Genomic DNA, 27,185 nt, shown 5'->3' with positions numbered 1-27,185 from the left:
GCTTTCTAATCTTTTACTTAGAATTCATTGCTTAACAACTAGCATAAAAATAGATCACGTATTTTTAGAGCCACAAAATCAAATTTACTTGTTATTACCATTTTTACGGTAAACAGAATTATTGTTAGTAATCTTAATATGGCTGTTATAGAGGCGTAATTTTACAAAGAGCATTAGGTAAAAAATTGTTATAGCGAGGTAAATTATAACTTAAAAAATTGGTTCTGAGAAAAACTTAGTTTACACTAAATGATTGTGATATATGAATGCTGTGTATAAATATTTTATACTGTTAAGGATCATTTGGTAGGATGCATTAGATAATCTAATGCATGCATTAACTTTGTGTATTAATAATACATTGTTTGGTAGACATTTTGAACCTATGCATTAGTTATGCAAGCATTAGTTATATATCCTATTTGGTATTATCCTATGCATAACTAATGCATAGAAAACAATGGTATTAGCAATGCAATGAGTTTTAATGCATGCATTAGCTTAGTTAAAGACAAAATTATCCTTCAAAATTTATGCTTGATTAAAATATGCTAGTTAGTATATTAATGCAAGTTCAAAATAATCCAAATAGTGAGAAATAAATTTATATCCCTACTAAATAAATAAATACTTAGCATATTTTCTTTTTTATAAATAAATTAATTTTATTTTACAATATAGGTAGACAAATAAAATAATTTTTTAAAAAACTTTTTCATATAAAAACATTTCTCAACATATGTTTCTTTTAAAAAGTTAGAGTGTGGACTAGTTTTGAGGGCATTTTTGTAAACAAACAATTCTTTTAGAAATTGTACAATGCTTTAATACATCAAACCAAACAATAGATAAGAAATATATCAACATAACTAATACCAGCATAACTAATGCAAGCATAACTAATACTAACATTGCTAATACACCCTATTCAGCATTATTCTTATGCACCCTACCAAACGACCCCTTAGTGTAAAACAATTTGTCACCTGTTCAAATGCATTTCACATTGAATAATAAAATATACACGAGAAAGTACAAGTAAAAAAACAAACATAAACTAGCAGATCATTGTTCTTATTTTTTCCCCTCATTCTAAGTTGTTTTTTTTAATGGAAATGATCCATGTACAAATAAGGTAATTGTGTCAAAGTCAACATATATCACAACCACTTAGAAAGTAGAATTTACAATTTGAAATAAGAAAAACAATCCACTTTCCATGATTAACCATAATGTCATTCTCTTCTTAATATTATTTTTCTCTATTAGAAAATACTTTTTTGACAGGTGAAGTTATCTTTGTGCAACCAATATATCACGAGTCGTAGAAGCAGTCACTAATACTTGTATTAGATAGTTATTTATATTTATATCACACCTTTAAAAGTGCGGTCCTTCGCCAGATCCTTCGTACATTTACAGAATACTTTATACACCGAATTGTCCTATACTTTTATTTTATTTCAAGAAGAAATTCACACCACTCATTATGTCAGTATGTCATGATACTACTACGTGTACATTACGGAATTCCGCCTCCCATTAATGATTGCTGTTACCAATATTTTTAATTTCAGTCATTTTTTCTACTAATGCCTAAGTTTTGCTTAGAATACCGACTAAATGATTAGTAAGAATAACTAATGATAATAGTAGTGATTATTTTATTTTATTTTTATTTTGATACATTAATTCCTTATTTGTTACAACAACCCTTTTTTTCTTCTTATTTTGATACTTTAGTTCCTTTTCCGTAACAATAACTCATACCCAACATAGTTTATGATGTGATAGATATAATCTTTTCACCCTTAACTAAAAGTCTCAACTTCGAACCTTATGTATGGAAAAAATCGTGTTAGGGAACGCTCCCCTCTTAAATGAACCTTATACGGGGGCGAATACGGATATAATCAGCTGCAATGCAGGTACCGAAACAGGATGAGTAAATCCAACCAAAAAAATCATATTATTTTACTAATAATTATAGTTTATTATTATTATTACTATTATTATTATTATTATTATTATTATTATTATTATTATTACTATTATTACTATCGCCACTACTTTATTACTATAATAATAATAATAATAATAATTGGTGATTTGGAGAATAAGAGATAGCACGTATTTGATAAAATAGTCAAAATCTGTCCGAACAATGTCATCACAAAAGAAGCTCAAAACTCTTAAATTAACTCTAATCATTGTTACTTTCTTCCGGGCACTTATAACGATGTATATATTTTTTAAATATTATTATTATTATTATTATCATTATTATAGTAATAATATTACTCTTTTCTTCCTAATTTAGTAACCCTAAATCCTAATCATTGTTACATTCTTCACTTACAATGAAATAATAATAATAATAATAATGCTCTTTTCATCCTAATTTATGTGATACTTTTTCGAGTGTTAATTTAACTTTCTTTGTAGCTAAATTATATTAGTTTAATTCAAGTTACATATTTAAAAAATACAAAATATTATATGTTATAATTCTTCTCATATTAATTAAATGAATATATATTTAAAATATTAATTAAAATTTCTATAATTTAACTTTTAAAAGCTAAAAATACCACATATAAATTCGATGGAGGGAGTAATAATACTACTCTCTTTTAGGATGCCAATAATAAATGCTCTTGACTCTGCCCTATTTGCAGCCTTAAAGATTTCTTTGCAATTCAATTTCGTGGCAAAATCTCCTGAATTCCCACTTCCCCAAATATTCTGGAAAAATAATCACCTTCCTTCATTCCAGCAAAAATATCTCACATACCTCGATAATTATAAACCAAAAAAAAAAAAAAAAAGGAAAAAGCAAAAACAATAAAAAAAGAGAGGAAACAAACATATATAAATTGAGCCCTTAAGTAGAAATAAGGGCCAAAAAAAGCTTCTACGCTTTTCTTGCAGTAACACCACTGTAGCATATATTCATAGGTCAGTGTTTTTTTTGCTCTTACAACTTCTACATTGAACTTAATCTGATATTCGTGATTAAATATTTTTTTATTTCATTTTTTTTTGCCTCCATTGTTTTTTCTGGGTTGTTACTTGTGTTTGCTTGAATGCTTTAGTGTTGAAGTGGGTTCTTCTCGTTTTCTTCCATTTTTTGGTATTAAATCCCAAAGGTTCTTGAACTTACCCTTTTTTGGGTATTTATTGTGTTTTCTTAGTTGCAATGTGTTAATTGCAAAGAGAAAAAGAAAGGGGGTGTGTAATTTGATGACTGTTATAGTTTGCTGCTGCACTTTTTCTCTTTGAATATAAGCAGTCGCCTCTGAATTATCAGTTGTTTGTGAATTTTGTTTAGTTTAAACATACCTCTTTTACCACGAAGGGTGTGGTGGGATGGATGGAATCTCGTCATTCTTAACTATAGGTCTCGGGTTTGAGCTCCGGTACGTGCCTCACGAATCTGGATTAGTCGGGCAAATTGGGTTTCCGATACAAGATGGTTATACCCAAAAAAGTAGAAAAAAAGATGCCTCTTTTATGAATATTTTAATGAGCTTTTATGGCCGCCACATTTGTTCGTGACGACACGCTTGTTGCTATGTTTATTAGGTTATGGCTAAAGGTTATAGGACATTCAGATAACTTCCAAGAAAGTGAAATCTTTTGAAAAATCAAACTGATCCTCTTTTGGATTTTGTGATGTCCGTGTTTCAGTAGTGTTTGTTTAAAAGGTTTGTCTTTATTGAAAAACACCTAGCTTGGTTGGTACCAATGTTTACAGGAAATGCATGTACATGTTTCCTGTTAATTGCATTCGAGCAAATCAGTAACGTGGTTGCCTTAGTAGTAATGGAGCAAGACATCATCATAATTTGAGTCCAAATTGATGAGAACCTTACCCTTGACTTTGCCCCTTATCCTTGTAAACACTTTTAGTAGCATATGCAGATGGAAATTTAACCTTTATGGTATATGCCATCATATACAGAGGTAGAGCTATGATTTGATGCTTATGGTTTTGGGATTCTAGTTTTTTTTAGTTACTGGGTTCTAAATTAATAATTTGTACTATTCAATAGATTTTTTAAGACAAATACAGGGTTTGGACCAAAGCTATTTTGTTCTACAGAACCCGTAGCCAAAGAACTAGCTCCGCCCCTGTTCATATACATGCAAAAAGCTGATGCTGTCTGCATTAAAGCCAACAATTGATGTATTCATAATAGATATCTGTTAGTTAGGAAGTGAATGTTCTGCGAAGCCTCCCGATTTTAGTAACAGTTGACCTCAGTCCCAGGGATATGTTTTTGGGTCATAGGATAATGGGCTGTATTTTCAATCATGGATGATAATTGATAACAATCTTTGTACTTAAATGTTCGTTCGCAATGATGGTCCTTTAATCATTTTTCCCGATACTCTACTGCAAAGGCGAGGTTGATTTCTGCTATCGCAGCTATACACATACACTATAGTTTCTCTTCTCTGCCTATGCAGTCTCTGTGATGCAACTAAGTTGTCGGAGATCCTACCAGATAAATTTATACAAGTCATGACTGAAGTTGCTGTGGTTATAAGAACGTGATGACTATTTTTTTGTGATTCCAATATGTAGTTAATGAGAGAATTATGCTTGACTTATCATTTAAGCAAACCATAAGAATTTGAAAAATCAGGTCAGCTTTTATTGCAAGAGATTCTGTAGGGTAATAGGGTTAACAGTGATTATGTGCTACAGCATAATGCTTCCAGTGCTTTATCTTCAGCACGTTAATTACTATTAGATAAGAAATTTTAACAGGTCTATGATTACTAACTGCATCATTTTGGCTTATATTTTTATACTTGATCTTTAAATTTTCATTCTGATCTTTATATGGGTTGTTTTGTAATTTCAGAGGATAATTCTGTGTTGTTTTGAGTTAAAATGGCTAAAGATAATGGCAATGCTGAATCAAATCATCGAAGAGCTGGTCTCTTAAAGGACCAGGTTCGACTAGTTAAGAGAAAGAATTGTGATCGATATGAGATTGTCTCGATACCTGATAATTTGTCATTTGAGAAAGGATTCTTTGTTGTAATCCGTGCATGCCAATTGTTGGTTCAAAAGAATGAAGGATTGATAATAATTGGAGTAGCTGGTCCCTCCGGAGCTGGAAAGACTGTATTTACTGAGAAAATACTCAGCTTCATGCCAAGTGTTGCAGTTATCTCTATGGATAACTACAATGACGCTAGTCGAATAGTTGATGGCAACTTTGATGGTAAGAATGTATTCTCTTTTTTTTTTTAAAAAAAAAAAAAATTCTAGTAGGGAAACATATATGTTTAATAGACGATAACATTCAGTGAAAGAGTCTGGGCTTTAGATCTAATCTCCTCTTCAGCTGATTTCTCTCTATTGTTTTTCCCTGATATCGGTGTCACTAGACTTCTAGATTAACTTAAGACTAGATCATTTGTACTTTACCAGGTCTAAATATGTTTCTGAAACAGATCCACGACTAACGGACTACGATACGCTGCTTAAAAACATCAATGATCTAAAGGCTGGGAAGCCGGCTGAGGTTCCAATATATGATTTCAAATCTAGCTCTCGTGTAGGCTACAGGTTCAGCTCCTTACTTCTAATTCATGTAGTATGCTATGCTTTTTATCTGCATGATGTCATTATGCATTCAAGCGACTATTAAAATTGTGTTTACCTGTTCTTAGTCTGCGAAAATATTATGTTTGAATGCTTAAAAGGGAAGTGTACCTCCAAGCTTTCGGCTGTTTGCAGATCCATATATGATTTTTTTGGGTGGGTTATATTACATGGCTAAAACAATAATGACATCTTTGGAACTATGGTACCTAGACTCTTCATTGACCTGATTCAAACAGAAAATTAACTATAGATTGACAACCCAAATTTTATACAACTAAGTCCATTGTTCATCTTTGTGGTGTTTTATGCTATCAACTAGTTTAGTTTTGCTTGTTTTTTGTCTCTGTGGTCTACTCAGAAGGTGCTTGTTCCTTGACTCGTGAATGCTACTTAATTGGCATCAGGGTTGCTGATTTTTCATAACATAGTTGGAGTTCAGTCATTACATAGTTATCTTTATTCTTTGAAATGAGGCCCCACATTACTCTTCTTTTCTTGGTCAAGGCTTTAGTTTACGTTTGTCTTTGACCCCCTTCTCTTGGCTGATTTATCCTCTCTGACAAGTTCTTTACTGTGGTTGGTTTTTCTTGTCATATGTCTATTGAATAATAAGCCTTTCTTGTTCAAAGTTGGGAACACACCTTTTTTGTTTTCTTTTAAGTATCCAAGGTTTATCTGTTACATATAGTATGATTGGAACTTATGCCATTAGCTGTACTGCAGGACTCTTGAAGTACCTAGCTCCCGCATTTTGATTATTGAGGGTATCTATGCCTTGAGTGAAAAGTTGCGTCCTTTGTTGGACCTTCGCGTATCTGTGACAGGTGGAGTTCACTTTGATCTTGTAAAAAGGGTTTTACGTGATATACAACGTGCCGGGCAGGAGCCGTCAGAGATAATCCATCAAATATCTGAAACGGTCTGTTTCATCTATGATTTTTGGTCAAAAAAGGGCTTGAAACTTTCTGTCCTCACCCTCTGGGCCATAATGTCTGGTGCAGGTTTATCCAATGTACAAGGCTTTTATTGAACCTGATCTCAAGACTGCACATATAAAAATTATCAACAAATTTAATCCGTTTACTGGATTTCAGAGTCCTACGTACATTCTAAAGGTAAGGATATTAAAAGTAAAAAGCACTTCTGATTTCCTGACATGGAAAACTATAGCGATCAGAAATAAATGGCTATTTGTTACCTTTCTCAACAAAAAGAAACGCATGACGTAATTAAAATTATAAAGACATAAAAGGGCTTATCTAATCTCTTGTACCTTTAGTCTTCTAGGAATGTGAATGTAGATCAAATCAAGTCTGCCCTATCTGAAGAACACACTGAAAGTACGGAGGAAACTTACGACATATACCTTCTGCCACCTGGTGAAGATCCAGAGACTTGCCAATCATATCTGAGGATGCGAAATAAAGATGGAAAATACAGTCTCATGTTTGAGGTTTGTCTCTTTTGTTATAGTGATCAGTGCTTTTGACAAAATACTGACCAATTGCTACAAAGTACTTTTGTTTGCTAGGCCCTTTTGGCTTTACTATGTAGGCTACTGATGACAATCTGTTATTCTCCTAATTAATTTTCGATAGTCGTGTGTGTAGTACTATTCACTTTCCTGAAACACTTGAATAATGTACAAGCTTTTGGGAAACAACATTTTCCTGTCCTTTTACCTGCATTCTCTATTTTGAGATAGTATCAGGGGCTAAGAAAATTCCAAGTTACTTTTTGCATTCTTAACCCTCTGTTTCCTGTAGCTGATGTCAATGACCTAGCGCTTTAGAGTTATTTCGTCAAATAACTTAAGAAGAAAAATAGTGTCAAAGACTTCCTTGCTCATTTTATGTTGCAACTGTTGTATGCCAATATAGAATGCAATACCATGGGATTGATTGGCACAATTGTCCAACAATACATTTTATGCTATAGCCTTCCTTATTCATTCTTTGGATTATATCCTTTATTGAGAGACTCGAGGATGTATTGGTTAATTGTAGTAATTTCTACTCCATGGTTATATTTACTTTATGATTACTTGGTGGTGCTTGGGTATATCAGCTTTTCTTGACCAACTAAATTTGCCAAGAATTATTTATACTTGTGAAAAGCTGGTCTACTGGCGATTTGATGGTTGCAACTTTAACTGATTTTGAATTGTAGGAGTGGGTCACCGATTCTCCATTTGTTATATCCCCAAGAATCAGTTTTGAGGTCAGTGTGAAGCTTCTTGGTGGATTGATGGCTTTGGGATACACAATTGCGGCAATACTCAAAAGAAGCAGTCACGTATTTTCTGATGAAAAGGTCTGCGTGAAAATTGATTGGCTAGAACAACTGAACCGCCATTATGTTCAGGTAGTAGACTTGTTCTATTCTCTCCTCCTTGCTAATATACAATGCTAAAATCTTCTAATATGCTAGATATTTTCTCAACTTTGCAAAGGTGCAAGGAAGAGATCGTGTTATTGTAAAATCTGTTGCTGATCAACTGGGACTGGAGGGTTCATACACTCCACGAACATATATTGAGCAAATACAGCTAGAGAAGCTTGTGAATGAAGTTATGGTATGCTTAGCTTCCTATATCTTTTCTTAATGTGCTTTTACGGCTTTCTGTCACTTTATTAGCACAGATATAATATCGCAGGCACTACCAGATGATTTGAAAACAAAGCTTAGCTTAGATGAAGATCTTGTCTCCAGCCCTAAAGAAGCTCTCTCTCGAGCCTCAGCAGAGAGAGTAGCATGGAGAAATAAGAATTTCAGAGGGTACACATCTATCCCATATTTCCTTATCGACTACATTGCATTAGATAATGGCTAATCGCTTATTACAAAAGAATAAAAAAAGTGTGAAAAACAGCGGATTTCATCAATAAGCTGAATAATGTCTCACCATCCCAGTAATTGCTTGTGGCTCAATACCGTTAATAGAAGGCTGCTTTGGTTAAGCAACCCTTTTAACTTCTTCCAGCAAATAGATGACAACTGTCCTCTCCTAATAAAAGAGGGAAAAGGAGAGGGAGGGTGTGGCAGCGCGATTGGTGGAAGAGAGAGTTTTGTAGGTAAATACTGAGAGGAGCTTCTTCAGCTCTAATTTGCACACTTTACCAATCATCTGGAAGATTTGCAACCTGTGGTTTGGACCTACTAATGTGGCTGCAGGAGTTACTGGATGAGAGAGCTAAAGAAAGAAGATAAAGTCTCACCATATTCATATTCATGCATGTTCTGATAGTCATGAGCTTACGTGTTATGTGCCTATGTGTCATTCTGTTTGATGTGTAGGTTGAATAGATCGCTCGCAGATATTAATTCGCTTGATTAGGTCTTCAACTCCTTATCGGTTTGTACATAAGCAAGTCATTCTATGCATTCTATATTCTAGGAAATGCTGTGACTTGGCTAGGTGTCCTGCCGAGAAACGAAATCCTTCTAGTGAACAGCTGAGCAGATTCAGTGTTTTCTTAGTCATTAGCAATTTGCATGCCACCATAGCGGTATCATTGTTCTGCGTGTTTTAATGATTTGTCGCCAGGACTTCTCATGCACCCTGTATCTCTTATGACATCCTACAAAATCCTCAATGGTTGGTTATATGAAAGTGGCTATATTCTGCTGTTGCTGATCTAGGCGCCTTATCCTGCCCTTGCACGTTCAAGTTTGCTTCTACGCATTTATGCATTTTTGTGACTCAGATAATTTCCCTGTTAGAGCACAGTTAACAACTTCAAAATATAAGCTGTATGATATCCACAAAAGCTATTTGCATTGTGAAATATGTTAAAGTTGAGGTAAACGATGCAAGGGCATACTGCTGAATGCTATGAATGGTTGAGTTGTGAAACATGGAAATATTAAAGTGTTGTTCTCGTTTGCTTGTTGGTGTCTGTTCAATCCTGAACTGTTTTAGACCTTGGCATGGTTGGGTGTGTATGTCCAAGATAGGAATTTAAGAGCATTAGTCTTAAATGTGAAGCGTTTCAGAAACTTGCATGGATCTCCATCCTTATTGGAATGAAACCCGTCGATGACGAAAAGTTTTGATGTCAAGTTCATTTGTCATTGATCTGGTTATTTACTTATTTATTTTGCAGTGGATTGTCACATTCATACGCAAATCACAGGGAGAAAAATCTATTGAAGATAGATACTGATAGTCGAAGGTTTGATGACAGAAACACTGATTCAGCAACAACATTAGCAAACCAGGTTTTGCATTTAGCAACAATGAAATATTTTCACGTTCTTTTCACTATACTACTATTGCTTTCTTGGCGTGCATCACTTCTTTCGTGACACTTCTAGAGATTTACCCTTCCTGTATTGTCCTTGTTTCATAAGGGAGCTGTTACACATTTATCGGAACAAATTTCTACCTTGAATGATCGGATGGATGACTTTACATCTAGAATGGAAGAACTTAATTCCAAGTTAAGCAGCAAAAGAGCTTCTCCGAGCACTCAAAATCTGGCTTTGCAAACTGAAGCTTGTAATGGATCCGGCCCAACTTCTTACTTCATTTCTGGTTTAGAAAATGGTTCCTTGACAGGATCCATTATGCCAAATTCCTCATCATCTTCTTTGCTAATTCCAAAGGAGTCCACACTGATGGAAGAGGTACATTTTTCACTAGGCTTTTTCCATGCAAACTATGGTTAATCATCTTCTTTTACTCTAATGAACATGTGAATGTTGCAATTTGACTTGTCAAAGTGGTCAATTTGCTCTGTCTTTTGTTACTTAAAAGGCAGGGTCGGTGCACTTAGGTCCTGTTATGCGGATAGTCTTTTATTAGATAACTAAATTATTGTTCCTGAAGTATGCGAGGATTTCTTACATTCTCTTTGTGATGCATAGCTATCTAATGTTGCACGTGGACAACGTCAAATTATTCATCAGTTGGACAATCTTAGCAATCTTCTTCGCGACAGGCTAGGAGAACAATCACGGCAAGCAAGAAAAAGCAAGAGAAGAGATATTACCGATATTGATTCGATTAGAGTACCTCTGATTGTGACCTTAGCAGTTGGTGGATTGGGATTCTTTTTGTTTAAGAGCCTACAAAACAGAAACTGATTCTTCTTCCCAATGTAAAACTATGCATCATTGCTCCTATAGACAATTTTTAGTTCATAAGCCCCATGCTAGTATTTTGCTTATGGTACCCTTCGATCGGAATGGACTAGTGTTCATGGATCAGACTGATCTGTGTTTTGGGGCAAGAAAGGCAGATTAATTCTTTCTATTTCCCATTGAGTTTTGTTTAAAGAAGGGGGATGACTGTTGGCAAGTTTTGTTATACTTATGGGGTTGCTTTGATTAAATATTCTTTCCAATAGATATTCTAGAAGTTTGATAGAAGTTGAAACTATGGTATAAGATCAACATGCCATTTTGCTAATGCTCCTGGGGAGGCATTTTTTTGGGCCTTATTGTACTTCCTGTATGTGCATATAAAAATTGCACCTTGATATCTGATGTTGAATACAATACACATATTTTCAAAGAGTTAAACTAATACTTAATAGTGTAATTTTTTTACACAATCAGGTCACCTCTACTTGTAACGAGTATCGTTACTTAATTTCAAGATTATAAATTTCACTTTTACTTGTAGATATGTTTTGGGTGATCTGACAAAGTAATTTACACTATCGGGTATATATTTTTGACTCCTTGAAAAGGGAATAACATAATACAATGACATACCCAGTATAATCCCACATAGTGAAGAGAAGTCTGGGAAGGGTAGTGTGTACGCAGACCTTACCCTTATCTTTGTGGAGGTAGAGTGGCCGTTTTCAATAGACCTTCAGACAGAGGCGGATCTAGGATTTGAAGGTGGCGGGTGCCATCATAATTTTCTTTAATGTAGGCTTTGTAATAATTAATATAGAGCTTGTTCGGAACACTTGTTCGGTTCATTTTTTTTATTTTATTCGGGCAATTTAATAGGAACTTTTTAAATATGAAAATTATATCTCTATCTCCTACGCTACTTGTGAGATTTCACATGATATTTTGTTGTTATATGAAATTACATCGGACATCAAGAAGCAAATGTGATTAGCATTTTAAAAAAGAAATCACACATTTATTATTAACAATACAAGTAAAATTAAATATTTTTACTAGGGAACTATATCTTTTTGTATGCCAAAAATAAATTTGAACAAGTAAAATAACATCTTCAAAAGGGAATTTCACCAATCAGAATAAGAAAAATAAAAAAAAATATCTCTCCAATAGATGCAGAATTAGATAAACTACAAGATACCAAAAATTAAAATGATAAATCTCATATTTTTCTAGGCAATACTTGCAAAATATTCATCATAATTTAATAGTAAAGAGATTTAAGTTGTATTTAACAATTATAGAATAACACAAAATTTTATGTTATAATTAAAAAATTTATAAAAATTAAATTTGATCTCAATCCAAAATTCCAATCAAGACCCAAGTTTTTTTTTATTTTGAAAAGAAAAGATTAAATGATTTGAGATTAAGAGAAATGCTTATTTTATGAAATTTTAATTTTTGGAGGCTCTTTTTTGAGTGTTCTTGTTAAAGATCACAGATAAAATAATAAAATATAGGGAGAAAAAAAAAAGAACGAAAAATAGGAAATTAAGAGGCAGCCAACAAGAAAAATGATTGGGACAAAGGAAATAAAAAGCACACGAAAAGGGAAAGTCAGATAAGGTTCAAGATAAATTTGAACTCGAATTTTACACACGAGAAAAACTTTCCAAAAGGTCCACCTGTCATGACACCTTTGTTTAGTCTGCAACTGGGGGGTGGCGGAATCAAATATTTAACCTAGTTTAAAAAAATTTATACATAAATATATAATAATTTTACCGCCACTGCCCTCGAACTCAGGCAAAAGGGAATAACATAATAGAAGTAAGAAAAGAAAGAAAGACGTTAAGCTGAAAAAAAAGAAGGAAAAATACTACAGAGGTTCTCGAACTCTCGGCATTAAGCAAATTAGTAATAAAACATTACAAGCCTATTATCAGTTAATTAGAAACAAAGTGGTACAAATAGATACTAAAATAACCAGAAACCTCAACTATCTTAATAATCTAGACAAAGATGAGATAACAATACGATTCTTTTAAAATAGCACGGGTTACTCAATTTTCAGACTGGTAATTGAAAATAGCCACTATTTTGCTGCAACACTGAAAGTTCCACCATAATATACTGGAGATTGGAGCATCTGTGTATGAACTTCCAGCATATTATGCTAGAAATCCAGCACATGGAAAGGTCCAGCTTAATATACCGGAGATTGGAGCACCTGTGTATGAACTTCCAGCATATTATGTTGAAACTCCAGCACATTATGAAATTTCAGTATGTTATGCTCGAAGTTCACATGTAAAAAATTCTCACTCCAACATATTATGCTGGAATATTTTCCGAATTTTGACCAATGTTTTTATTCAAATTTATCTTTAAATGAAAAATAGCTAAATTTCAATTACCTTTGAATCTGTAGTTATTTTTTAACTACCACTTGTAAATCTAGCTATTTTTGAGTTTTACCTTACGATTCTAGTATGCTGGCCCATATTGCCTAACTTGTATTATTCGATAATATTCCCTAAGTTGTTTTGTTCTATTCAGGTTTTAGTAGTTACTAACACTTAAAATTACTCTAATTTAATTTAATTATTATGAAGGATATAAATCTTGTGGGAATTAACTTGAAGTATTAAACATTTATCGAGAATGAAAAAATTTAAATCTATGGCGTAATGGCAACATCAAATCCCCAAAAGGACAATTGCACAAAACAAAGATGCAAGAATGATAAAATACGGTAGTCACTTATCTAAACTATATTAAAAGCACGAAGACCCTTAGCGAAATATCGTTCGCTTTTTTATCCTTCTAAAATACCTTTCATAATGGATAAAATTGTAACTCAAGTGCTTTCCTAATATTTAGGATATTAAAATCAATTAAAACTTATCTTTCCTTATTAAATTAGGTAAGAAGAAAATACATATATATTTTACCTTATATATATATTATACTAATTGAAAATAGATGAGAACATTTATACGGTGCTTTGAATTGAATTCTAATTTAATTGAAATATGAGGACATGAAATCGCATATTAAGTTAATGTTTTTTAATACAATAGCATCCACATTAAAATTGTTTTAACATGGAACAATTAAATGTGCACTTTAAATATTCTTATTTTAGTCATATAATATAATTAATCCATATTCAATTAAGCAACCAAAATAATTATTTGATGCATATTTTAATCATACTAAACCGTAAAAGCTAATCTATATTATAAAAGCACGAAACCTCTACAGAAAATGATGATTGACTTTTTATTCTTTAAAAATAAATTTCACATTGAATACTAATATAATTTAAATATTTTTCTAATATTTCCGACTTTAAATCAATTAAATTTTTACTTATTGAATCTTTTTTTATTTAAACTATATAGGAAGTATAAATATTTAGAACTTTAAAATAGATTATATATTAAAAATAAAATGTTTAAATTAATATGTACATGCACACGCATTAAATTTCAATAATGTTTTATAGTATTTGTGCATCCTATTAGATTTTTATGTTTTAGTAATGCTTTCTTTGCTACGCACGTTTCGACAAAGTTATGTAAATTATGATATTTTTTTCATCTCAGCAACTAAAACCTTACTACTTAGGTAATATTGAAACCTTTGAAAGGAGATAAATTGAGACATAAGATTTAATTTTTAAATTTATGTTATATGATTTTTTTTAAAGAATCGTAATAAAAGTGCTAATTAAACATATTTATATCTTCTCGCATGAACTTAAGAATAGCTTTTGAATAATATTTGTAGAAAAAGTTTTAAATCTTCAAGGCTATGTGTTTTTACTGAAACTAAAAAGGAAGTATAATAACTGGTAAAATTGAACTGATAAAACTAAAAAAAATAGAACATAATTTAAAGTGAATATATTAATAATGATTGAGAACTTCTATGAACAAAATATTTTCTTTATTGAGTTAGTTATATAGGATTAGTATTTAATTAACTATGGAAGCTTACACTTTATTTTATAATTTAAAAATATATATTTAATTTTCTTACTAAAAATTACTTACTAAGATAGGGAACACGCGCAACGCGCGTACACTAAAACTAGTCTATATATAAAGCACGAAGGCCCTAAGCGAAATATCGTTCGCCTTTTTCACCCTTTAAAAGTAGAGTTTATTCTGGACAAAATAGTCATTTGTTATTTTCCTAATAGTTAAGACTTTAAAATAAATCAAAATTTGGTATTTCCTTATTTAAACTAAAGTCTTATATTTAGGACTTTAAAATCGATTAGGAATTTAAAATCTATAAATCCTTTCCATAATTAAGTAACATAACTTTAAGAAAAGAAGTATGGAAATCCTCCGCTTCTTGATTATGGAGCAAATTTAATTTTTCTGTGTTTTTTTTTTAATTTAATAAAATCACACAAGTCTTTTAGAAAATTATTTTACAATAGAATATTATAGAAACTTGCATATCGTATAAATCGATTTTACTCCTTATGCCTTTAAATTATGATTTTTGAATTTGTATATATATTATGTATTTTGAACAAGCAAATCTAATTATTAAAATATTTATAATCGATATCGTGATGTAGAAAAATCCAAGAAAAAATTGAGAAAAAAATTAAATGAAAGCTTTAGTGAAATGCTCTAGTCTTTAAATTTTATTTATGTACGTGGCAAGCATCAAGAGCTCTATTGAGCAATGTTTTAAAAGGCAGGGGCCTGAGGCGAGGCGTTTTACCTCTGATGAGGTGAGACGTAAGCCTTGAGACATGGGGCGTAAGTCCCACAGATCTTTAAATTTAACTAATTTCAAGAATTTTAAGAAAGTATAAAATAAAATATTATAAAAATTACATTAAAATCACAAAATTATAACAAATAATCAGTTTACAAATATTTATAAATTATAATTCAACTATGAATAATACAAAAAGTATGACATATATCATAATATGCAAATTAGCTGCAACTCGTTACAACTCAAACATCAAAAGTAATGTATTCGATGCGAAATCTTATATGTATCTCTTACGGAGTAATGAATCCTGAAAGAATTTTGATATTATAATTTGGTATATTCTTTTTTAAAATACTCCTTTTATTTAATATGCTTTCTATTTGAAAGAGAATTTATATAAAAATATAATTTACAATTTAAATATGAATCTCTATAACATCATTTATTTTTAAGTTTCAATAAGTTAATAAAGTGACACAAAATTCATCATACTATATCATGATAACTAATTATATGTAAATAGTTACTAGCTAATACTACTACAACAACAACAACAACAACATACCCAGTATAATCCCACAAGTGGGGTTTGGTTATCTGTTACTAGCTAATACTGAGCTATTAAATTAATAGGTATTGTATCTCGTACACGTGAAAAAATAATATTTAGGAAAATAATTATTAAAAAAATTATGGACTAATATAATAAAGACATAACAAAAGTTAATAAATAAATACTTTTAAATGAAAGATTTATTTAAAATTCACTATCATAGTGGTCTTAGTGGATAACGTGCAATAATTTTTATTTTAATTATGACATAAAATACTCTCAACTTAATGATTTATAACTAAGAAAAAAGTAATTTTGAATAGTCAGTAATTTATTAAGAAAATTTGAGGATTTACAAGGTTAGTTACACACAATTGCATAATATTCTATTAGGCGAACCCAGTATGCTGGGCGTTGGGCGTGTCCGGGGCGTAAGCCCCGACAGACGAGGCGTAAGTCTCACGGAACTAAGCCCCACAAATAAGTTAAGGGGCGTTTTAAGAGTGCTCCGCCCCAGGGCGAGCCCCAGACGAGTCCCAATTCTGCCTTTTAAAACATAGCTATTGAGTATTTCAAGCAATCAAATTTTAATTGATTTTAAAGTCTTAAAAAGTACTATTTGAGATTATTACTGAACAATGTTAGATAATCTCTTCATTTGAATACTTACTAACGATTTGGAATGAAATCAAGTAAAATAATTTTCTAATAATTAAGACTTTGAAATCAACTGGATTTTAATTAATAATTTTTTCCTTATTAGAATTATGTATCAAATAATAATATATAGAATTTTAAAATTAATTAATAGAAAATATGTTCTTATTTGAACTATGTCGCATAAATATAATATTTCTTTCCATTATGTTGACAATACTTTGTTGAATCATACTCAAATTAAATATCAGACGAATATAATACTTCCGTCTTTATATTTTAGATCTTCTTTGTAGGCGTTTATGAATTTTCTTCCGCAACATAAAATATTTTAAAATTTTTTGGGTACGTAACAAATCAAAATTACAAATGTAGGTAAATACATTGGAAAACATTTCCAATGACACAAGAAGATTTGAATCAACTTGAATGAGCACGTGGTTAAATTCTTCGTCTCTAGATAATAGTATCACTGTATGTACACTAGTGAATAGAATTGCTAAAGTAGACATTTTCATCAATCAATACTTCTCAAATCGGTTACATTTTCTTCATCAAATGACTAATTTCTCTTGGATTATTTAACTGAAAATAATCAAATTCTTAATTATTTTAAACTTTTTCATCAATATTAGAAAGGAACATGAAAGGAATTATAGTTATGTTATATGGTCTAAATAAGAAACATATTTATATAAATGGAATAGTTTTTTTATTTTAAAATTTTAAATAGTAGGACTTTTAAATGAACAATATTTTATTTATTAGAAGCTTTCCTTACTTGAACTATGTACAAATCCTACTATTTAAAACTTTAAATTACCTTACATTTTACCTTATTTAATTATTTTCTTTGATTATGATATAAATATAAAATTAGTGACAAGTATGAGTCGTAATAATAAGATTGTTCTTGTGACAAAGCCATCAAAATGATAAGAAAGACCATATATCAACATCATTAGTAAATTAAGTGTGATAATACATTTGAAGTAGAGTTTACTACTATTAAGAATGATTAATAAACTGAAAAGGCAAGCATTAAAGTCCAAACTTGTATGGATTTTTTTAAAGTTAATTAATACAAATAGAAATTTTAAATACAAATCCCTGAATAATAATACTTCATAGATGAATGATTGGAATAGAATTCCAATTTTAATTCCAAGTGGTTCTCTTGGAATAAATAAAATGTTCCTTCAAATAATAAATGAATAAATAATTTGAGTTAAGTCTATGAGGACTTGTTTGAAACATGTTTCTTCCGTTATTGAGTTAGCAAAATAGAATTAACATTCATCATTTTTAGGAATTTACACTATTTTCTTTAAATTCTATTTTGTAACTCAAAACACATTTCCTAATAATATTTTTATTGGTTTTTAAAATCTTTTACTCAGCACCACAAGGTACACGCGCAACGCGCGTACCATAAGACTAGTACTTATAATAAGAGCCAAAATGGTTAAGATGCAAATTCCCTAAATATTAATTATTAGAGACAGTCATTAACCATTTCTTAAGTCATTTAATTAATTTTTTGGCGGTCATTTAATTAATTTTTGAATATTTAAAAATAGTCATTAACAGTCAGACCTCTTCCCTATATAAAAACACTTTACTATAAAAGCCAAGTTTTTCCGGAACTAATTTTCATGTTATGTTATAATATATGTTCTCTATAATAGCTAGCACTTCGCTATAACATCTAAAAATATTCGGAACAAACGAGACTGTTATAGAGAGGTTTGACGGTAGTTACTTCTCTAATATTTAGGAATATTTGTTTTATTATTTATTTAATATTTAATTATATTGTTAATATAAATTCTTAATTTGTAACTCCTAAATTTAAGGCAAAATTCTCAATATTCAAAATTTTATGGTACAAAGTTGGGATTAACATTTGATATTTAGGCAAAATTTTTTATAGAGAAATCCTCGCCGTCAAACAAATAGCTTTAAATATACACTACAAAAGTTTTATGATCAAATATGGTATGGAAATCTGGAAAGGAGTTCAATGCAATAAGGAAAGAATAAAGTGTTATATTAGGTAATTTGTTTATCCAACATGGAATAATATAGACAACATCTTAATTGATTTATAACTCCTAAATTTAAGACAAATTTTTAATATTCCATATATCATTACGTAGAGTCAGGATTTGAAAGGTATTTCTAAGGAAGAGGTTACATAAGGTGAAATATTTATCGATTTTAAAGTTTTTAATACTAAGACTTCCTACATGGTTTAAAATAAGAAAATATTTAATAATTAAAATTTTAATTGATTGCACATTAAATAAAGTTGTCATTTTATTATTTTTTAATATTTAATATTTTGAAATCAACTAAAATTTTTGTATGGTTCAACATGTAGTTATTGGATTCTACTCTTGCAAAAGTAATTTATTCTTTTTTAATTTATCGGAGAAATTTATATAGTATTTTCTATTGATTAAAGATATAGAATAATTTATATTTTGCTAGAAAGAAAAAATTATCTTCTTAATAGATCATGTTTGTGTCAGTTAGAGATCTTAAAACAACGGGAGAAAAATAATGAATTTGAAAATAGCTTTTTTTAAATAAAAAGAATAAATAAAATTCTTTAATCTTTACAGGCTATATGATTTTTTTTTGAGGAACTGGAAATATTTATTCATTAGATACTAAGTAACAACAGTCATTTGATCCATTGGATCATTACATACTGACAATCGGCCATGCATGGCATTAAGGTTACCAATCTTAGCTAATTGTCTACACACATTAACAAACACAAACTTAGCACAAACTTTACCAGCTTTGTCCGCCAGCATTCCGGTCGTGACATAAGGTGGTGTGATAGCTAGGCGACTAAGTTTATTGATATTTGGATGCCTTGATGCTTCTTTGGCCAAAAGATGTGCTACTTCGTTCCCTTGACGGAAGTTATGTCTGATCACTAGCATATCCATTCTGGATACCAGCCACCCACAATTTTTTATAAGAGAGTTATAAGTGGCGTAGCCATGGTTGATGTAGTTAATTACCTGAGTTTCATCTATTTCCTCTTCTAGTGGATAAAGCTTTTGTTCTCACGCAAGTTGATCCATGGAAGAGGGACTGTAATTCTGTGTGGATGGATGATTTTGAATGGGCCTTCATCTGAAATCCCATTACCCAGCCGGCATTGTTATTTCTGAATATGCCCCCAATTCCACCATGTGTATCACCATCTTTGAATGCTTCATCTATGTTGAGTTTATAGCATCGCCTTGGTGGCTTTATCCAGTAAATTTGGATGGGGATGTGTTTAGTAAGGTTGCTCTCTCGCTCTGTCACTAATTTGTATTCTATAGCTTGATTTAATACAAAATTTAGAGACACAACGTTAGTTGTGTTACTATATTATAGTTATTCCTCGTAATCCAGAGGTTCCAAATGATGAACGGGAAAAGAAAAATAGTACTCCAGTGGATAAGTTTAGAAGGTATGCTGGGGTTTAGGTATCTAATATTATCAAGCCAGTGCCCGATCAATATTGAATCTCGAGCTTGCATTAATACCAATGATAATCCATAACTCCCTTGCTATAGTGCAGTTTGAAAAGATATGTGTTATGTTTTCAGGTTCTTTCCTACAAACTGTGAACAACTCATCAATATTCATATAAATATGATGGAGGTAGTGCCTACATGGTATCCTATCATGGTAGCATAACCAAAGAAAGAACTTAATTTTGTTAGGGCAATGTAGTTTCCAAATCCACGTGCAATTAATCCTAGAAGTCTATTCTTTATCAATTAATTTATAGCAAGACTTAGTAGTGAAAGTACCATTATTGTTAATAGTCCACATTGGGACGTCTGAGAAAGTGTCAATGGGAAAAATAATAGAGCGGATTTTTCAGTTAGATCTCCAGGGAGTCTAAAGGAGATAGTATCTAGGTCCCAAGCATTGTTATATCTTATATCCCTAATGGTTAAGAAAGATTCAAATTTGTTGAGAGGGCCGGTGACATAATCCCTAAGTTTTTTGCAATTTGGGATCCATTTACAGTCCCAAATATTTAAAGAGGACTTTGGTGTATGGACTATGCAATACCCTTATCACAAATAGCCCAACATTTGAGAATGCTTTTCCAGCAAAAAGAGAGATTAGAGATTGAGCTGTTTAAATACTTCTTGATGAGTAGGTCCGCCCAAAGGGCATGAGGATTATTTATGAGTCGCCAAGCTAGGCTTGCGAGGACTATTAAATTTTTTGATTTAGCTTTCTTTAAGCCTAGTCTCCATTTTCTTTATTGTTTGTAACAATATTCCAACTAAGTACATGCATTTTCTTCTTAGACTCAGTTGTTCCCCATAGAAAATCTCTATGAATTTTATCAATAGTCTTTAAGGGTTTTGGTGGGGAGTAGGGTATTTTGCATGCAATGGGCAGGTAAACTAGCAAGGGTGGATGAGGCTAGGGTGGCTCTTTCCGCTATGTTCATGCAATTTGTTTTCCAACCAGAGAGTTTGTTGCGCATGTTATCAATAATGTACTGGAAATCTTTTGGTTCGGGATGACCCTGTAGGATGGGAAATCCTAAGTAATTACCAAAGGAATTGCTACTCGTAATGCCAAATTAGGTGGAGGTGTTACTGATGCAATCTTTCGAATAATTTTTGATTTTGCATAGTTGATATTCTGACCAGACAGGTCACAAAATAAATTAAGACCATTATGGATTGTGGAGCACGTTGTGTTATTTATTTTTCCCATTAACATAAGGCCATCAATGAAGAATAGATGGGATAGGGCAGGACCCTTGGAGCATATTCTAATAGGGATCAATTGCTTGTTATCAACTTAGTGATTAATATATTTGGAAATCATTTTCATATATATGGGTACATGAGATCTCCTTATCTAATATTTTTACTGGGGTTAAAAAAGTTTATTTTTGAGCCATTAACTAGTACAACAATGGTAGTAGTAACATATGACATGATACGTTTGGAGATATTTGGCAGGAACTTAAAAAAAAGAAGCATTCTATAGATCAAGGACCATTCAAGCTTATCAAAGGCTTTTTTCAGGTCAATTTTGAGTAACATACTTACAATTTTACCACTTATCTTTTTTGAAACTTGAGATAATTTCCTGAATAACAATAACATTATCACTAGCTCTTCTATTTTTCATAAAGCTCGATTGGTATGGAATAATTAATTTGTCCAGAAAAGGCTTGATTCTATTTGCGATAATTTTGGTGATGATCTTGTATATTGTATTACATAGACCTATAGGTCTGAAGTTTCTTAGAAAGTTAGCATTAGGAATCTTGGGGATTAGACACAAATAAGTGACATTAATGTCCGGGGGGATATAGTGATTTTTGAAGACACTGTGACAAAGGGTACGTACTGACTTACCTATAATATGGCAGTATTTTTGAAAGAAAAATGGATGTAAACCATCTGGCCCTAGTGCTATAACGATCCGACCAACCATTTTACTTTTTGTATCTTCGTTCCCCTAAATAAGATTCTCCGCATATGCTTTTACTGTTATATAACTTGCAGAGATGGTTAGTTCGAGTTGAAATCGAAATACTTAGTTCCTTAGTATTAGCTTTAAAGGGCTAAGTTTGACTTGAGTCAACATTCCTAGTAAATGACCTCGAAATTGGGATTTGACGGTTCCAATAGGTTCGTATGATAATTTTGGACTTGGACGTATGTTCGGATCGGATTTTGGATGAACCGTGAGCATTTCAGCGCATAAAGTTAAAGGTTGGCACATTAAAGGTTTTAAAGTTCTTTAAATTTGGTTTGGAGTTATCGAGGTCCGTTTGGGATTTCAAGATCCGAAAAAATTCTGTGTGTTAAGACCTGCACGCACAATTTGGTGCCATTCCGAGTAGTCTAAGTATGATTCAGCACGTACGGAGCGAATTGGAAACTTGAAGTTCATAACTTGATTCAATTTGATTTTGGCGTGCGATTCTTAGTTTTGATGTTGGTTTACACGATTAAAGAGTTCGAGCAGGTTCATATTATGTTTATGAACTTGTTGGTACAGTTGGACGGGGTCCCACGTGGCTAGGGTGAGTTTCAGACCACTCGGAGTTGAGTTCAAAAATTTGATATCTGCTATTCTGGTTTCCTTCTTCGCGAACACGGAGAAGGCCTTGCGTTCGCGATGAAGGAATTGCGTTGGAAATTTTTGTGCTACGCGTTCACAGAAAAGAGCTCGCGATCGCAAAGCTCTGGGTCACTGACCTTTGCATTCGAGTGATGGGGCCTGCATTCGCGAAGGGTAAGGCGAGCTGGGTGGGGGTGGAACTGTTGGTCTTCACGTTCGCGAAGGAGCCCTCGCATTCACGTAGGGCAGGCCAGGTAAGTATCCGCGTTCGTGAGGCCCTAGTCGCATTTGGTGATGGCCAAATTTTTTGGGCCTGGGCTGTTTGCGATCGCGATCGCGATCGCAAGGCCTTTTCCGCGATCACAAGAAGGCATACCTGGGCAGTGACTTGTTTTAAGAACGAGACTTAGGCCATTTCCTCTCATTTTTCATTCCCTTGGCCGATTTTGGAGCTTCTTGGAGAGGGATTTTCACCTAGCTATTGAGGGTAAGTAATTCCTACCCTATGTAAGTTTAATACATAGATTATGGGTAGATTTTAACATGCAAAATTATGAAAATTATGGGTTTAGTTGAAAAACCTAGGTTCTGATAAAAATGAGATATTAACCACGAAATTGATTATGACATTGGGTGAAAATTATATAATTAAGTTCGTGAGATTATGGGTAACATTTATCTTCAAAAATTTCTGGAATCCGGGCACGTGGGCCCGGAGTGAATTTTAGAAATCTTCCAATTTGGGTTGGGTAATTATATTAATAGTTAAATTATGAACTGTTGAATATATATTGACTCAATTATTACAATGTTTGGTTAGTTTCGGGTGGTTTGGCACCGAGTTAAGGATTTAAAGCATATTTGTGGACCGGAAGTGAGCTTAAGAATGGGGTAAATCTCTTGCCTAACCTTGTAAGAAGCAACTCATCCCCTTAGGTATATTTTATTGTGAATTACTTGTGTGGGGAGTTATGTACGCACTAGGGGACAAGAGTCCATGCGTAGCTATATTTCATGTGACGTCCAGATAGTTTTAGATTTACATCATTCTTTGTTTTCACTGTTATATTGATTATGCACATTAATTGTCTTAAGTAGAGCTAAGATTAAGGATATTAAGATTTAAAGTCTCCAGTTTAGATTTCTTATTTTTTGAAAGAATTGAAGAATTATATAATGAATTTGAGAAGTCCATGTCCACTCGCATCGCAAGTATTCTCACGAGCGAGGTAAATTCCTCTACTCTCATGGGAGCGGGCCATTCGCCTCAGTAGGTTAATATATGCATCTATGGTTCGTGCCGTTTGACCCTCGGTAGTACGCACAATATATTATTAGGATCGAACCGTACAACCTCGACATAAATCGTGTGTGATAATATTCGGAGCTTAAGTCCACTTGATATTATGTTATGGCTTGAGAAGTTATAATTATTTAATTGTAGAAATTAATTTGGAAGTTACTTTTAGCTGAATAATTATTTATTCACTCCTTGTTATTGAGTTATTATTATTGTTTACATGATCCCTGCTTATTTAGCACTTCTGTATTTTATTTGTTGGCCCATAGTAAGTGTCGATGTAGACCACTTGTCACTACTTCTTCATGGTTATACAGGATACTTACTGGGTAGATATTGTTTATGTACTCATGCTACACTTCTGTACTAATCGTGCAGGATCTAAGGTAGGTGCATCTTATAGTCACCCCGACGCGTACCACCGATATCCCGAGGCCTAGTGGCGAGCTACTATCCTGAGCCGTTCTACAGCACCCAGAGCTTCTCTTTTGCATTTAGTTTCTGTCTATTTTTATTTCAAATAGTTGTTAGAGTTTTGTATATTCTACTAGTTACTTATACACTTGTGACACCAGGTCTTGGAATCTTACTAGTAGACACTTGATGACTTTTGGGCATCTATCTCGTCACATTTGTTCTTATAATTTTTTACTCTTTATTTTATTAAATTTCTCACTTCTTAATTATCTAATAATTAAAAACCAACTATTTTTAAATTTTTAATAGGGACAATTATATGGTTAATTCACTGTTGGCTTGCCTAGCGGTAACGTTGGGGGCCATCACGGCATATAGGAGAAATTAGGCCGTGACAACATGGTATTAGAGCACTAGGTTCACGTAGGTCTCACAATTTATGAGCAGGCCTAATAGAGTCTTGAGGATCGGTGCGCAGACGTCCGTACTTATCTTCAAGAGGTTATAGGGTGTTAGGAAAATACTCTTTCTTTATGTCCTATCGTGCAATTGATGTTGTACTAAGTATCTTCTCTTATTCTCTCCCAGATGGTGAGAACACACGCATCGGATGTTCCAGACCATGGAGGAGCTGCTCTCCCTGTTGTTAGAGGCCGAGGCAGAGGCCGGGGGAGTGCTCCAGCTTGTGGTAGAGGACGAGGACATCCTAGAGTTGTTCCAGTTACACCACTAGTGGATCTAGTAGAGGATCCTATTATTGAGGAGTAAGGTGAGGCGCCTGCAGCAGAGCCAGTCCCGGTGGATTTCGTGTCCGCATCGGGATTCAAGGAGGTTATGGACCGTATGCTACAACTCATGGATACTATGGCTAAGGTTGGTTTATTTCCAGTAGACCCAGCCATATCTCAGGTAGGAGGGGGAGCAAAGACCCCTATAGCTCAGGCCCCTAGGCATGCAACTGCCGTATATCAGACTCTGGACGCACTACCCATGGGCAGATCCCAGCCAGTGGCAACAACCATACCTGAGCACAGACAAGTTGCTGTCGGTGAGCCACAGAAGCTATTGGACAGATGGACCAGGCTACACCCTCCTGTCTTTGAAGGTGAGCGACATGAGGATCCCTGGACTTTATTGATCGGTGCAGGGACAAACTGCACAACATGAGGATATTGGAGTCCTATGGGGTGAACTTTACTACTTTCCAATTGGAGGGCAGGGCCCGTAGGTGGTGGCAGTCATATCTACTCGGCAGACCAGCAGGTTATCTTCCCTTGACTTGGGATCAGTTCACATATATCTTTCTGGATAGTTATATTCCACCCTCTCAGAGGAAAGAGTTGCGGTTTCAGTTCGAGCAGCTCCAGCAGGGTCATATGTCAACGACCGACTATGAGGCGAGATTCTCTGAGTTGTCTCGCCATGCACTTATGATACTTCTTACTGATGCAGAGAAGTATAGACGTTTGTTGTCCATTTGCACTCGGGTATCCAGGCCATATGGCCCGAGAGGCCGAGATGAGGACTTCTTACGAGCTAGTTGTAGAGATAGCTCAGAGGATCGAGGGTGTTCGTCAGTGGAACCGAGAGCAGATACCGCGAGATAAGCGGTTCCGTTATTCTGGAGGGTTTAGTAGTGCTCCGTCTAGGGAAAGAGGTCATTTTGGGAGAGGCTAGCCTAGAAGGCCCACGTATCCACCACTACCGCCTTCTCTGGGTACTCTAGTGCGGCCCTATTTAAGTGCCATGCCAGAGGGTTCTACCTCCCACCAGCTATTCAGGGTTCCTCAAGTGGGTAATCAGGCCATCAAGGTTAGACTTCAAGTCAGCAATCCTCCATTTTGAGGGGTTGTTACAACTGCAGGGATCTTGGCCACATGAAGAGGTTTTCCCCCAGGTTTCGGGGCAAGGTAGTACATTAGGGTTCTCAACCCATGATTACAGCGCCAGCTACTGCACCAGCAGTCTGTCTACCCAGAGGCAGAGGGCAAGTAGGTAGGGGCCGTCCTAGAGGTGGAGGACAGAAAGGTGGAGGCCATCCAGGTATAGGCCAGTCAGGTGCAGGCCAGCCAGTCGACGCTTCAGCTAAGTTCTATGCTTTCCCAGCCAGGCCAGATGTAGTGGCCTCAGATACCATAATCACAAGTATTATTTCTGTCTGTGGTAGGGATGCTTCGGTACTATTTGATCTAGGGTCTATGTATTTATATGTGTCATCTCTGTTTGCTCATTTCTTGGGTGTTCCTCGCGAGTCCTTGGGTACTCCTGTATATGTGTCCATACTAGTGGGCAATTATGTTGTTGTGGATTGGATCTATCGATCGTATATCGTGACTTTCTGTGGTTATGAGTCTAGAGCGGATCTTCTATTGCTTGATATGACCGACTTTGAGTTCATCCTCGGCATGTATTGGTTGTCTCCATATCACTCCATTCTTGATTATCATGCCAAGACTGTTACCTTGGCGATGCCAGAATTTCCTAGATAAGAGTGGAAGGGTTCGTCTGTCAATGCATCTACTCGGGTTATCTCTTTTCTGAAGGCTCGACACATAGTCGAGAAGGGTTTCTTGGCTTATCTATCTTATGTTTGGGATACTACTAAAGAGACCCTGTCGATTGATTCAGTGCCCGTGATATCAATTTCTGTATCGATTTGGCTCCAAGTACTC

At 33.6% G+C, this 27,185-nt stretch overlaps 1 protein-coding gene across 1 annotated transcript; it reads left to right on the top strand.

Moving 5' to 3' along the window:
* Positions 1 to 2,677: 2,677 nt before the first annotated feature.
* LOC104223928 (inorganic pyrophosphatase TTM2-like) lies at positions 2,678 to 11,111 on the top strand. Its single transcript, XM_009775463.2, has 12 exons — positions 2,678 to 2,958; positions 4,875 to 5,240; positions 5,473 to 5,587; positions 6,350 to 6,545; positions 6,628 to 6,741; positions 6,906 to 7,079; positions 7,796 to 7,990; positions 8,079 to 8,201; positions 8,283 to 8,404; positions 9,733 to 9,847; positions 9,980 to 10,255; positions 10,496 to 11,111. Exons 2-12 carry the CDS (start codon positions 4,904 to 4,906, stop codon positions 10,712 to 10,714), a joined length of 1,986 nt encoding a protein of 661 aa, XP_009773765.1. The 5' UTR covers positions 2,678 to 2,958; positions 4,875 to 4,903; the 3' UTR covers positions 10,715 to 11,111.
* The last annotated feature ends 16,074 nt before the right edge of the window (positions 11,112 to 27,185 follow it).

This window comes from Nicotiana sylvestris, chromosome 10 (genome assembly GCF_000393655.2).
Source record: "Nicotiana sylvestris chromosome 10, ASM39365v2, whole genome shotgun sequence".
In the NCBI taxonomy this organism is placed as follows: Eukaryota; Viridiplantae; Streptophyta; class Magnoliopsida; order Solanales; family Solanaceae; genus Nicotiana; species Nicotiana sylvestris.
The sequence above is the reverse complement of the archived record's forward strand: the minus strand, read 5'-3'. Positions and strand labels throughout refer to the sequence as shown.

Excerpts from the sequence above, each read along its gene's own strand:
- LOC104223928 (XM_009775463.2), top strand. The coding sequence starts at position 4,904 with ATGGCTAAAGATAATGGCAATGCTGAATCAAATCATCGAAGAGCTGGT. Across the intron at positions 7,080-7,795 it reads AATACAGTCTCATGTTTGAG|GAGTGGGTCACCGATTCTCC; the intron begins GTTTGTCTCTTT and ends TTTGAATTGTAG. Across the intron at positions 10,256-10,495 it reads AGTCCACACTGATGGAAGAG|CTATCTAATGTTGCACGTGG; the intron begins GTACATTTTTCA and ends TGTGATGCATAG.